Source organism: Salmo trutta, chromosome 2 (assembly GCF_901001165.1).
Source record: "Salmo trutta chromosome 2, fSalTru1.1, whole genome shotgun sequence".
Lineage (NCBI taxonomy): Eukaryota > Metazoa > Chordata > Actinopteri > Salmoniformes > Salmonidae > Salmo > Salmo trutta.
In genome coordinates, this window is record NC_042958.1 from 16,566,540 (window position 1) to 16,579,407 (window position 12,868).

Sequence of the window (12,868 nt, forward strand, 5' to 3'; positions counted from 1 at the left end):
CTAAATTATTACCGCCCCGTGGCACTCACGTCGGTAGCCATGAAGTGCAGTTCATTGACTACAGCTTAGTGTTCGACACCATAGTGCCCACGAAGCTCATCATTAAGCTAAGGACTCTGGGACTAAACACCTCCCTCTGCAAATAGATCCTAGACTTCCTGACGGGCCGCCCCCAGGTGGTAAGAGTGGGCAACAACACGTCTGCCACGCTGATCCTCAACACTGGGGCCCCTCAGGGGTGTGTACTTAGTCCCCTTCTCTATTCCCTGTTCACCCACGACTGTGTGGCCAAACACGACTCCAACACCATCATTAAGTTTGCTGATGACACACAGTGGTAGGCCTGATCACCGACAATGATGAGACGGCCTATAGGGAGGTGGTCAGAGAACTGGCAGTGTGGTGCCAGGACAATAACCTCTCCCTCAATGTGAGCAAGACAAAGGAGCTGATCGTGGACTTCAGGAAAAGGCGGGCCGAACAGGCCCCCATTAACATCGATGGGGCTGGAGTGGAGCGGGACAAGAGTGGTCCAAACAAACGAACAATCATGGTCCAAACATACCAAGACAGTCGTGAAGAGGACAAAACCTTTCCCCTCTCAGGAGACTGAAAAGATTTGGCATGGGTCCCCAGATCCTCAAAGGTTCTACAGCTGCACCATCGAGAGCATCCTGACCGGTTGCATCACCGCCTGGTATGGCAACTGCTCAGCATCTGACCGTAAGGCTCTACAGACGGTAGTGCATACGGCCCAGTACATCACTGGGGCCAAGCTTCCTGTCATCCAGGACCTATATAATAGGCGGTGTCAGAGGAAAGCCACTGCTACTCGCTGTTTATTATCTATGCAGGCACTTCATCTCCACCTACGTGTACAAATGATCTCAACTAACCTGTACCCCAGCACACTGACTCGGTACCAGTACCCCCTGTATATAGCCTCGTTATTGTATTTCTTATTGTGTTACTTTTTATTTTTACTTTTTATTTTAGTCTACTTGGTAAATATTTTCTTAACTCTTCTTGAACTACACTGTTGGTTAAGGGCTTGTAAGTAAGCATTTCACGGTAAGGTCTACACTTGTTGTACTCGGCGCATGTGACAAATAAAGTTTGATTTGATCAGAGAGAGAGATAGTGTGTCTGACAATCCATCAGTTCCTAGCCCCTTCCCCGTGTCCTAGCCCCTTCCCCGTGTCCTAGCCCCTTCCCCGTGTCCTAGCCCCTTCCCCGTGTCCTAGCCCCTTCCCCTTCCCCGTGTCCTAGCCCCTTCCCCGTGTCCTAGCCCCTTCCCCGTGTCCTAGCCCCTTCCCAGTGTCCTAGCCCCTTGCCCTTCCCCGTGTCCTAGCCCCTTCCCAGTGTCCTAGCCCCTTCCCCGTGTCCTAGCCCCTTCCCCGTGTCCTAGCCCATTCCCCGTGTCCTAGCCCCTTCCCCGTGTCCTAGCCCCTTCCCCGTGTCCTAGCCCCTTCCCCGTGTCCTAGCCCCTTCCCCGTGTCCTAGCCCCTTCCCCGTGTCCTAGCCCCTTCCCCGTGTCCTAGCCCCTTCCCCGTGTCCTAGCCCCTTACCCGTGGCCTAGCCCCTTCCCTGTGTCCTAGCCCCTTCCCCGTGTCCTAACCCCTTCCCTAAGCCCCCTACTACTGTGATGTTTACCTGTGTGTGTGTGTGTGTGTGTGTGTGTGTGTGTGTGTGTGTGCATGCAAGAGTTCTCCCAGAGGATTCCCACTCACTGGGAATGTTACATTAGGGAACATATGGGAATATTACAATTCCAAAGTACCTTTCTAGGTTTATAAAACAATCCATGCTCTGCCAACCAATTCCCAGAACTAATCAGAAGTAGGGAGAGAGAGAAGGATATAAGTTGAGGTGTGTGTGTTTACTTGTTCCTGTGTTGTGTGGTTGTCTCTCTGTGTGTTGAGTGTGTTCTCCATGGCCTGCTGTAGGGCCAGTCTCAACTCTGCAGACTGCCTCTCCAGCCTCTCCACTGTCAGCCTGCAACACACACACACACACACACACACACACACACACACACACACACACACACACACACACACACACACACACAGGTAAACATCACAGTAGTAGGGGGCTTAGGGAAGGGGCTAGGACACAGGGAAGGGCCTAGGGACTGATTTGGAACTAGGCCGAATAGTGTCAGTAAGAACAGAGGGGAATCTGAATGTGATCGATAGAGGGTCTATTTCTGCTCTGCCTCAATAGAGACTGGCTGCCGTGGTTACTCGATCAATACGACAAATTATGAGCATTTCCTCAAGCTCCCGACCAACCCCATCCCCAGAGCAGCCCCAGCGCAGGCAGCCCCAGCGCAGCCCCCATGGACCCCACTGGCAGACCGACTGGGCACAACACAGCTAAATATACACACAATATATAGGACAACTAAATATACAGATCCTATAGCAAACCTAAATATACAGGCTATATACACATCCATAGTACGGTCTCAATATGCACCAATTTCAATGTTATAAGTATATTCAGGAGTGCTGTACATATGTGTTATAAATTGGCTATAGAACCCAAAGACAGTTTTCTCAGTTCACAATAAAAAAGATGGAAGAGAGAGGGGTGGAGAAGGGGATAATGGGGGAATCAGGGGACGAGAGGGGAGGATGGGATGGGGAACTTCCCAGAAACAGCTGAGATCCATTTAGCATCATGTTCATGTTTAGTTGAATAATGACCATTTGGGAGCTCTTTTCTCATACAGACTGACTCCTCTTAGCTATTGGCCCATATGGATGTTAACAATTTAGAGAGAGGGGAGAGAAAGAGAGCGTGAAAGAGGGAGAGAGAGAGAGTAGAGAGAGAAAGGGAGAGAGCGCAAAAAAGGGAGAGAGCGAGAGAAAGGGAGAGAGAAGGGGTGAGAGAGAGAGAGAGAGAGAGAAGGGGAGAGAGAGAGAGAAGGGGTGAGAGAGACGGGGTGAGAGAGACGGGGTGAGAGAGACGGGGGCAGAGAGAGGGTGGGGGGGAGGATTCTGCATTAATGTGATGAGGTCACCATACTGGCAGAGATCTAGACCACAACCACAGACAGACACCAGACATTTCATGCTGCATTTATGCTGATGTCATCACAATGCTGAAGAGACACGGGCCAACCTGTGAACTTTGAACTTGGTGACCTCATGTACGGCACGGTACGAGGCAGGCCAACATGCACATTCTCTAATATGTCCATAATATGCCCATTTGGAGAGGATGGTAATCTATGAGTACTGCTGGCGTGTAGAGTAACCTTGTCTGAGACCTGAAGAATTGTATTAATTCCCCATGTTCCCTTCTTACCTCCTCCTCTCCTCCGCCTGTCTTCCTTCTCTCACACTCCCCTCCAACCGCCAAACCTCCTCTCCACGACATGACAGCTCCTCCACTGATAAAGGGAGAGAGACAGAAAGAGAGAGAGACAGAAAGAGAGAGACATCATGAAAACTATTGGCTTCAGTTCAACAGGGAGCAGTACAATATGAACGCATAGAAGGCAAAATGAAACCACATTTGAAAGATGTTTGTCAGTCTAAACATTAATTCATACTTCCCCTGAAAATTACTTCTATAAATTCTAAACCATTTTCATATGCCACAACTAATAACCCATCATCTTTATATTAAAAAGCAAGTGCGGGTTCATGTATAATGCATTCTTCAACTATTCAAGGTTCTACAGTGTGACTATTATTCCCTAAAAACCAAATTGTAGAACGTAGCAAAGAGATGAGCGATGAACCTTAGATGAAAATAAAATAAAGCTCTAAATAAAATGCAGTCAAATTAATTAAAACGAGAACAATGCAAGTAGCTTCTCATTAAAGGCACACAAAGCCAGAGAACAAACATTTAGCCACTATGAACCCTGTCAAAACAGGGCTTTGTTGTGTCACACAAAGGAAACACTTCCTCTTTCGGTCAATAGATGGCACTCCTCACCTTACACAGCACACAAAGCGTGCACCCATGCATTCAATCATTTTGTTTCCCTATCTTTCTCTCTCTGTCTCTCTCCCTCTCTCTTTCTCTTCTATCTACATGGAATAAAATCATATTGTCCACCACGTAGTAGGTTTAGCATAGTGTGTTTATAAAGCATATAAAGGTTTTTGCTCTTTGTGAAACAGAATAGCCTTGCATTTTCATGTGTCTGTTTTTCAGCGAGTCACCATTTGCTTAAAAGACACATTTTGGGATAACCTCTGTCACCCCTTTTATTCATTGTGGGTTTAAAACCATTGTTTTAGACAGCTTTTGCCACTCAGTCAGGATGCAATATGGCACACTAAACTCCAGGTCACCTGTGTGTCATGGATGTGTCTGCTTGCATTTGTGTGTGCATTTTAAAATGGTTAGAAATGGGTATGATGCTATTAGTGACATATGCAGTGATTGTGGTGGGAGGACTGGAGAGAAAAGGACGGGAAAATGAATACTAAAACATCAACACTTGATAAATCCATGATTCATTTATGGCTTTGCAGAATCCAAACGGTTTAAATTGCAGCCGTAGGAAACTGGAACCTGTAAATATTTTACGATGCACAAACAGACTTTGATTTATTTTCATTATTTTATTCCAGCCCACCTTGGCTCGATTGCTGAATCTCAAGGTAAAAGTTTGTTATGAATCTAAATAATCGATATAAAGAGAACGAGTAGAGATGCATCTCAGGTTGATTCACATTCATCAGGAATCAGTTCAATATAACCTCTCTCACACTGACCATCCAGGGAGGGCAATTAATGCTGCACAGGCTTTCCTGTTTACAAACACACAGGCAAAGGTTAGGAGAGCAGACTGTAACCCAAAACAACACATGCAGAAACTAGAAAATGCTATTTCAGTTATTTGGGATTAATATTGTCAATTTCTATGGAGACTGTAGGAGCAGAACAGACCCAAAACCAGTCGGTGTCCTGGCTGAGTGGGTTGTATCTTCCTTCTTTATTTAGAGGGAGTTGGGTACAAAAACAGATGGGCCTTTGCTTTACTTCCATCCAGTGATGCAACACACACACACACACACACACACACACACCCTCTCTCTGTCAGTGTTGTATTTACAGTGATCTGGCAGTGGAAGATGAGCCCCGGGCTATAACACTCTAACACACTACCTAATGCTCAGACTAGCAGGTAATCTGGTGTCTCACATCCTCCTTTGATACACACTGATCAATACACTGCTGTAACACCAGTCATTTTCTTCTGCTTCTACCTGCCTTTTCGCTTTCTTTTTATTAGGCTACATTTATAATTCATATTACACTGGCTGGATACGCAGACACAGACCTGGGTGCGTGTGGGTGTGTGTGTGTTCTAGAACAATAATAGCAAAGATCAGTGCAAATGACAATGCGTTTGGTTGTCTGTGTTCGGGCCCAAAAACGCATTTTGATTAAAAAAAGATAGAATTACGTTCAAACGGCTCTCCGGTGAAGTCGTGGCTTGCAACATACGCCTAGTTTCATGAATCGGGTCACATATACACTATACATACAAATGTAAGTGGACACCCCTTCAAATTAGAGGATTGGGTTATTTCAGCAACACTCATTGATGATAGGTGTATAAAATCAAGCACACAGCCATGCGATCTCCATAAGCAACATTGGCAGTTGAGCTTCCCCGGTCAACTGTAAGTGTTGTTATTGTGAAGTGGAAACGTCTAGGAGCAACAACAGCTCAGCTGCGAAGTGGTAGGCCACACAAGCTCACAGAATGGGACCGCCGAGTGCTGAAGTGCGTAAAAATAGTCCGTCCTTGGTTGCAACACTCACTACCGAGTTCCAAACTACCTCCGGAAGCAACAGTCAGCACAAGAACTGTTCATCGAAGCTTCATGAAATGGGTTTTACACCAATCCAAGCGTTGTATGGAGTGGTGTAAAGCTCGCCGCCATTGGACTCTGGAGCAGTGTAAACGCGTTCTCTGGAGTGATGAACGGCTCTTCACCATCTGGCAGTCCGGCAGATGAATCTGGGTTTGGCGGATACCAAGAGAACTCTACCTGCCCCAATGCATAGTGCCAACTGTAAAGTTTGGTGGAGAAGGAATAATGGGCTGGGGCTGTTTTACATGGTTTGGGCTAGTTCCAGTTAAGGGAAATCTTAACACTATAGCATACAATGACATTCTAGACAATTCTGTGCTTCCAGCTTTGTGGTAACAGTTTGGGGAAGGCCCTTTCTTGTTTTAGCATGACAATGCACCTGTGCACAAAGCGAGATCCATACAGAAATGGTTTGTCAAATTTGATGTGGAAGAACTTGACTGGCCTGCACAAAGCCCTGACCTCAAACCCATCAAACACCTTTGGGATGAAATGGAACGCAGACTGCAAACCAGTGATAATCACCCAACATCAGTGCCTGACCTCACTAATGCCCTTGTGGCTGAATGGAAGCAAGTCCCCGCAGCAATGTTCCAACATCTAGTGGAAAGCCTTCCCAGAAGAGTTGAGGTTATTATAGCAGCAGGGGGGGGGGGGGGGGGCAACTCCATATTAATACCCATGATTTTGGAATGCTTTTCGGCAAGCAGGTGCCCACATACTTTTGGTCATGTAGTCAATACATGTTAGAATCCCCTTAAGGCAGTGACTACAGCATTGAGTATTTCTGGGTAAGTCTGTAAGAGCTTTCCACACCTGGACTGAGCAACATTTGCACATTATTATTTTCAAAATTCTTCAAGCTCTGTCAAATTGGTTGTTGATCAATGCCAGACAATTTTCAGGTCTTGCCATACAGTTTTTACTTAAAACTGCCTGAAAATGTAACTCGGCCACTCAGGAGCATTCACTGTCTTCTTGGTAAGCAACTCCAGTGTAGATTTGGGCTAGTGTTTGGGTTATTGTCCTGCTGAAAGGTGAATTAATCTCCCAGTGTCTGGTGGAAAGCAGATCGAACAATGGTTTCCTCTAGGATTTTGACTGTGCTTAGCTCCATTCCGTTTCTTTTTTATGCTGAAAAACTCCCCAGTCCTTAACGATTACAAGCATACCTATAACATGAGGCAGCAACCACTATCCTTCAAAATATGGAGTGTGGCACTCAGTAATGTGCTGTATTGGATTTGACCCAAACATAACGCTTTGTATTCAGGAAAAAATGTAAATTGCTTTGACAATTTTTTTAAAGTATTACTTTAGTGCATTGTTGCAGACAGGATGCATGTTTTGGAATCTTTTTTATTCTGTACAGGTTTCCTTCTTTTCACTCTCTGAATTACGTTAATATTGTGGAGTAACTACAATGTAGTTGATCCATCCTCAGTTCTCCAATAACAGCCATTAAACTCTGTAACTGTTTTAAAGCCATCATTGGCCTCATGCTGAAATCCCTGAGGGTTTTTCTTCCTTTCCGGCAACTGAGTTACGAAGGGCACCTGTATAATTTGTAGTGACTAGGTGTGTTCATACACCATCCAAAGTGTCACTAATTATCTTCACCATGCTGAAAGGGATATTCAATGCCTGTTTTTTGTTTTTTTACCCTTCTACCAATAGGTGCCCTTCTTTGCGAAGCATTGGAAAACCTCCCTAGTCTTTGTCTTTGTGGTTGAATCTGTATTTGAAATTCACTGCTCGACTGAGGAACCTTACAGATAATTGTATGTGGGGTACAAGGGTAGTCATTCAAATATCACTGCACACAAAGTGAGTCCATGAAACTTATTATGTGACTTGTTAAGCACATTTTTTATTATGTGACTTGTTAAGCACAAACCCTTTGTTATTCAACCCCATAACAAAGGGATTGAATACTTATTGACTCAAGACATTTGAGCTTTTCATTTTTAATTAATTGGTCAAATGTTCTAACAACATATTTCCACTTGGACATTATGGAGTATTGGGTGTAGGCCAGGGACAATACATCTCAATTTAATACATTTTAAATTCAGACTGTAACACAACAAAATGAGGAAAAAGTCAAGGGGTTCGAATACTTTCTGAAAGGCACTGTAACGGGTGTGTGTGTGTGTGAGTGGAGGTGGATTTGAGGGCTGCTATGTCTCTCTCCAGGGTCTAAACCAGAAATATACGCTGGTCATTTCATCATCTTTAAACTCCAAACTAGTGTTAAAGACAGGGAATAGAATGGTGCCTCTGAAGCAACTCAGATCCACTGGTTGTATATACCGTACGTTATTACAGCTAAACCATGTTTGTTTCTGTGTGTGAATATTTCATGAAGGATGTAAATAAAAAATATTATCCCTATCAACATGATGAGGGATCAGTGTTTAAAAGTGGACAAGATATATTGCATGTATATATATATACGAGGTAAAAACAGTTAATTGGTTTGTTCTCTAATTGTGGAGCAGAATTCATAAGCGGTTTTAATTGTATCAACATCAGTATATACACACACCATATTCTGCCGATTATAAAGGCTTTACTAAAAGACAAACTGAGTAGTACTTAGAGCTGGGACGAGGAACCCAAAATGATCCACACCGACCATACTGATCATTTACCACAGGCATTTTGCCGATATCGTTCAAGTACAATAAGTTGCCTGTGCTAAAGAAATGTGTTTAAAATGAAATATGGGGGATTGTTAAGGCCTTTAAGAGATGAATAGGGTTCAAGTAGTAGGGTTCTTCATTAATGTCTTAATGGGATAATTGATGGCTACAACCATCAAACTAGCAGCAGTAGTTTACTGGATAATAAAATGTGGTGCACATTCATGTTATACACGTATCATTCTATTTATCATTATCACATCAATTCAGGCAATTTATCATGATATGCATTTTTGCCCAACTTTAGTAACACTTACAGTATGTAACATTGATTTATTGATCAGTGAGGTATGCCATTGGAAACATGCTATTTTGGAAAAAGTGAATGAATTATTGAGTTGTACTCGTAAGCAGGATGGTGGTGGGGCATTGACAGGAAAGGCCTTATTATCTCTGCACTGGAGAAAGCTTCAGTATATAAGGCTTTCCTATCTATATGCATCACCAGCTGTCTAGTCCTCTCCTATCAGACTCTCCTCTCCTCCATCATCCCTTGCTATCGCTCTTTCCCCCGGAACACTCATATTAAATGTTATTTACATCGAAGTGTTTCCACGGTTGCGAGGGTTCTAGAAACAGAATGTGATGGATCATTCTTTCCTCCGGACTCCGCCTACCTGTCTGATGATCATCTCACAGTCAGCCAATCATAGACCGACTCCTCTGCAGTCTGACGTGGCTTATTTCTGCTCGTGACACATTCAGGGCCAGTTTCAGTCAAACAGGCCTTGGTGATGTATATTACTGCACATGCAATAACTTAGTTTACCTCAACATGTTGTGTTTTTTCTCTCTCTCTCTCTCGCTCTCTCTCTTGCAGACAAAAGGTGTGCGTTTCAACTAAGACAATAAAGATATGTTGATTGATTAGTACCTGTCTGTCTGTGACTCCTGCGTAGTTCCAACAGGGCCTCTTTGAGTGTCTGCGCTTCCTCTTTCTCTTCTTCCAGCTCCCTGGTTCTCCTCTTCACCTCCTCTTTCTCTTCCTCCAGCTCCCTGGTTCTCCTCTTCACCTCCTCTTTCTCTTCTTCCAGCTCCCTGGTTCTCCTCTTCACCTCCTCTTTCTCTTCCTCCAGCTCCCTGGTTCTCCTCTTCACCTCCTCTTTCTCTTCTTCCAGCTCCCTGGTTCTCCTCTTCACCTCCTCTTTCTCTTCCTCCAGCTCCCTGGTTCTCCTCTTCACCTCCTCTTTCTCTTCTTCCAGCTCCCTGGTTCTCCTCTTCACCTCCTCTTTCTCTTCTTCCAGCTCCCTGGTTCTCCTCTTCACCTCCTCTTTCTCTTCTTCCAGCTCCCTGGTTCTCCTCTTCACCTCCTCTTTCTCTTCTTCCAGCTCCCTGGTTCTCCTCTTCACCTCCTCTTTCTCTTCCTCCAGCTCCCTGGTTCTCCTCTTCACCTCCTCTTTCTCTTCCTCCAGCTCCCTGGTTCTCCTCTTCACCTCCTCTTTCTCTTCTTCCAGCTCCCTGGTTCTCCTCTTCACCTCCTCTTTCTCTTCTTCCAGCTCCCTGGTTCTCCTCTTCACCTCCTCTTTCTCTTCTTCCAGCTCCCTGGTTCTCCTCTTCACCTCCTCTTTCTCTTCCTCCAGCTCCCTGGTTCTCCTCTTCACCTCCTCTTTCTCTTCTTCCAGCTCCCTGGTTCTCCTCTTCACCTCCTCTTTCTCTTCCTCCAGCTCCCTGGTTCTCCTCTTCACCTCCTCTTTCTCTTCCTCCAGCTCCCTGGTTCTCCTCTTCACCTCCTCTTTCTCTTCTTCCAGCTCCCTGGTTCTCCTCTTCACCTCCTCTTTCTCTTCTTCCAGCTCCCTGGTTCTCCTCTTCACCTCCTCTTTCTCTTCCTCCAGCTCCCTGGTTCTCCTCTTCACCTCCTCTTTCTCGTCTTCCAGCTCCCTGGTTCTCCTCTTCACCTCCTCTTTCTCGTCTTCCAGCTCCCTGGTTCTCCTCTTCACCTCCTCTTTCTCTTCCTCCAGCTCCCTGCATCTCCTCTTTAGCATCTCCCTGGCCTCCTCACCAAGTCTGTGTTCCTCCTCTCTCTGCTCCTGCACCTCCTTTCTGAACCTCTGCACCCAGTCTTTCTCCTCCTTCAGATCCTTGGTTCTCCTCTGAAGGAGCAGCTTGGTTTCCTTCAGGTCCTCCTCAACTTGCTGGAGCAAGACATCCTGCCCCTGGATGGTCTGGCCAGAGAAAGAGTGTGTGACTGTTAGTTACTATCTAAACAGTCGAAAAGGTCCCAAGGTGTGTATGTGTGTGTGTTGTGGTGGAAAAGCTTCATCATTGCAATAACGAATCGACGTTAAATAAAGATTGTTTGAATAACTGTCCAAGTCTCTCTCAGTTTACTTGAATTTCCACGACAGTGTGCGCAAACATTATGTCATTAACAGAGATGATTAAGTAACCCTAAACAAAGACTGACGTAATAAAATATGATACTATACAGAATTATTATCAAAATCATTCTGCGCACATGGATCACATCCAATGACCCTGACATTGTAGACTGGCTGCTCCCTAAAACCAACTCCCTAACTGTTCCACTGTGTTGTAGCCATGTTGAAGGAGCATCTAGCTCTGTCCATACATACACACAGGCCCATGTTAACTATAGCTCATCTATGTCTAGGGTGCCATTCATTTCAGATGTACATTAACACAATATATCATCGTTCATTAATAATAATCAACCATACATGTAATCAGAGTCGTTCCACGGCCCTCTCTACGCATGTATTATGTTTGCATATGTAATTAATGTAGATTTCCATGTGTGGTTACATTACACAGGCTCATCAGCTAGAGCAGTGGTTCCCAAACTGTTGGTCAGGACACACATTGGTCCAGGTGGGTCACGGGACAACATTGCAAAAATTATTTTATTTTTATACATTAATCGGGATAAAAAAACGTTTTCAGTGTAAACTTAAACAACTAAAACCAGATATAAAGTATGTAGAAAAGATAATGGAGCTATATATTTTAAAGTAATAGCCTATAATCTTTGAGAATTTACAATCAACAAAATAAAAGAAAGACAATTAGGCCAACATTGATTTTCAGCAATAGAACACAGCATTAGCCATGCCAAAATGCGTAGAATTGTAGGAAATAAGCTTAAAAAACGGAAAATGTTTCTCTCAGGTTCATGGCAGAATGTATACAATTACAGGAGATTAGCTTTGAAACTACTACCTTTTTCCTCGGCTGCCAAGATTATATTTTTGACTTATTCTTTGGTCTGTGCATGTTTTTTTTAAACGCACAACCCCTATGGTGGGTCGCGACTCAAAACACACCTCAATTTGTGGGTCATGAAGCAAAAAGGTTTGTGAACCCCTGAGCTAGAGCACACAGTGTCCCTTCATGAGGACGGCTGAGTGAACTGACGTGAAAAGGACAATCACAACACACGCTATCCTCCCAACACACACGCTATCCTCCCAACACACACACTATCCTCCCAACACACACGCTATCCTCCCAACACACACGCTATCCTCCCAACACACACACTATCCTCCCAACACACACGCAATCCTCCCAACACACACGCTATCCTCCCAACACACACGCAATCCTCCCAACACACACGCTATCCTCCCAACACACACACTATCCTCCCAACACACACACTATCCTCCCAACACACACGCTATCCTCCCAACACACACGCTATCCTCCCAACACACACGCTATCCTCCCAACACACACACTATCCTCCCAACACACACGCAATCCTCCCAACACACACGCTATCCTCCCAACACACACGCAATCCTCCCAACACACACGCTATGCTCCCAACACAAACGCAATCCTCCCAACACACACGCTATCCTCCCAACACACACGCTATCCTCCCAACACACACGCTATCCTCTCAACACACACGCTATCCTCCCAACACACACGCTATCCTCCCAACACACACGCTATCCTCCCAACACACACGCTATGCTCCCAACACAAACGCAATCCTCCCAACACAAACGCAATCCTCCCAACACACACGCTATCCTCCCAACACACACGCTATCCTCCCAACACACACGCTATCCTCTCAACACACACGCTATCCTCCCAACACACACGCAATCCTCCCAACACACACGCAATCCTCCCAACACACACGCTATCCTCCCAACACACACGCTATCCTCCCAACACACACGCAATCCTCCCAACACACACGCTATCCTCCCAACACACACGCTATCCTCCCAACACAAACGCAATCCTCCCAACACACACGCTATCCTCCCAACACACACGCAATCCTCTCAACACACACGCTATCCTCCCAACACACACGCAATCCTCCCAACA

General features: G+C 45.2%; 1 protein-coding gene across 1 annotated transcript in view; it reads right to left on the reverse strand.

Moving 5' to 3' along the window:
- Nucleotides 1-12,868, reverse strand: part of LOC115148849 (golgin subfamily A member 6-like protein 22) — a 122,584-nt gene that overhangs the window by 13,996 nt on the left and 95,720 nt on the right. Inside the window, exon 22 of the mRNA XM_029691132.1 lies at nucleotides 10,495-10,719. Within this exon, the coding sequence (XP_029546992.1) occupies nucleotides 10,495-10,719 (225 nt within the window). The remainder of the gene's footprint in view (nucleotides 1-10,494; nucleotides 10,720-12,868) is intronic.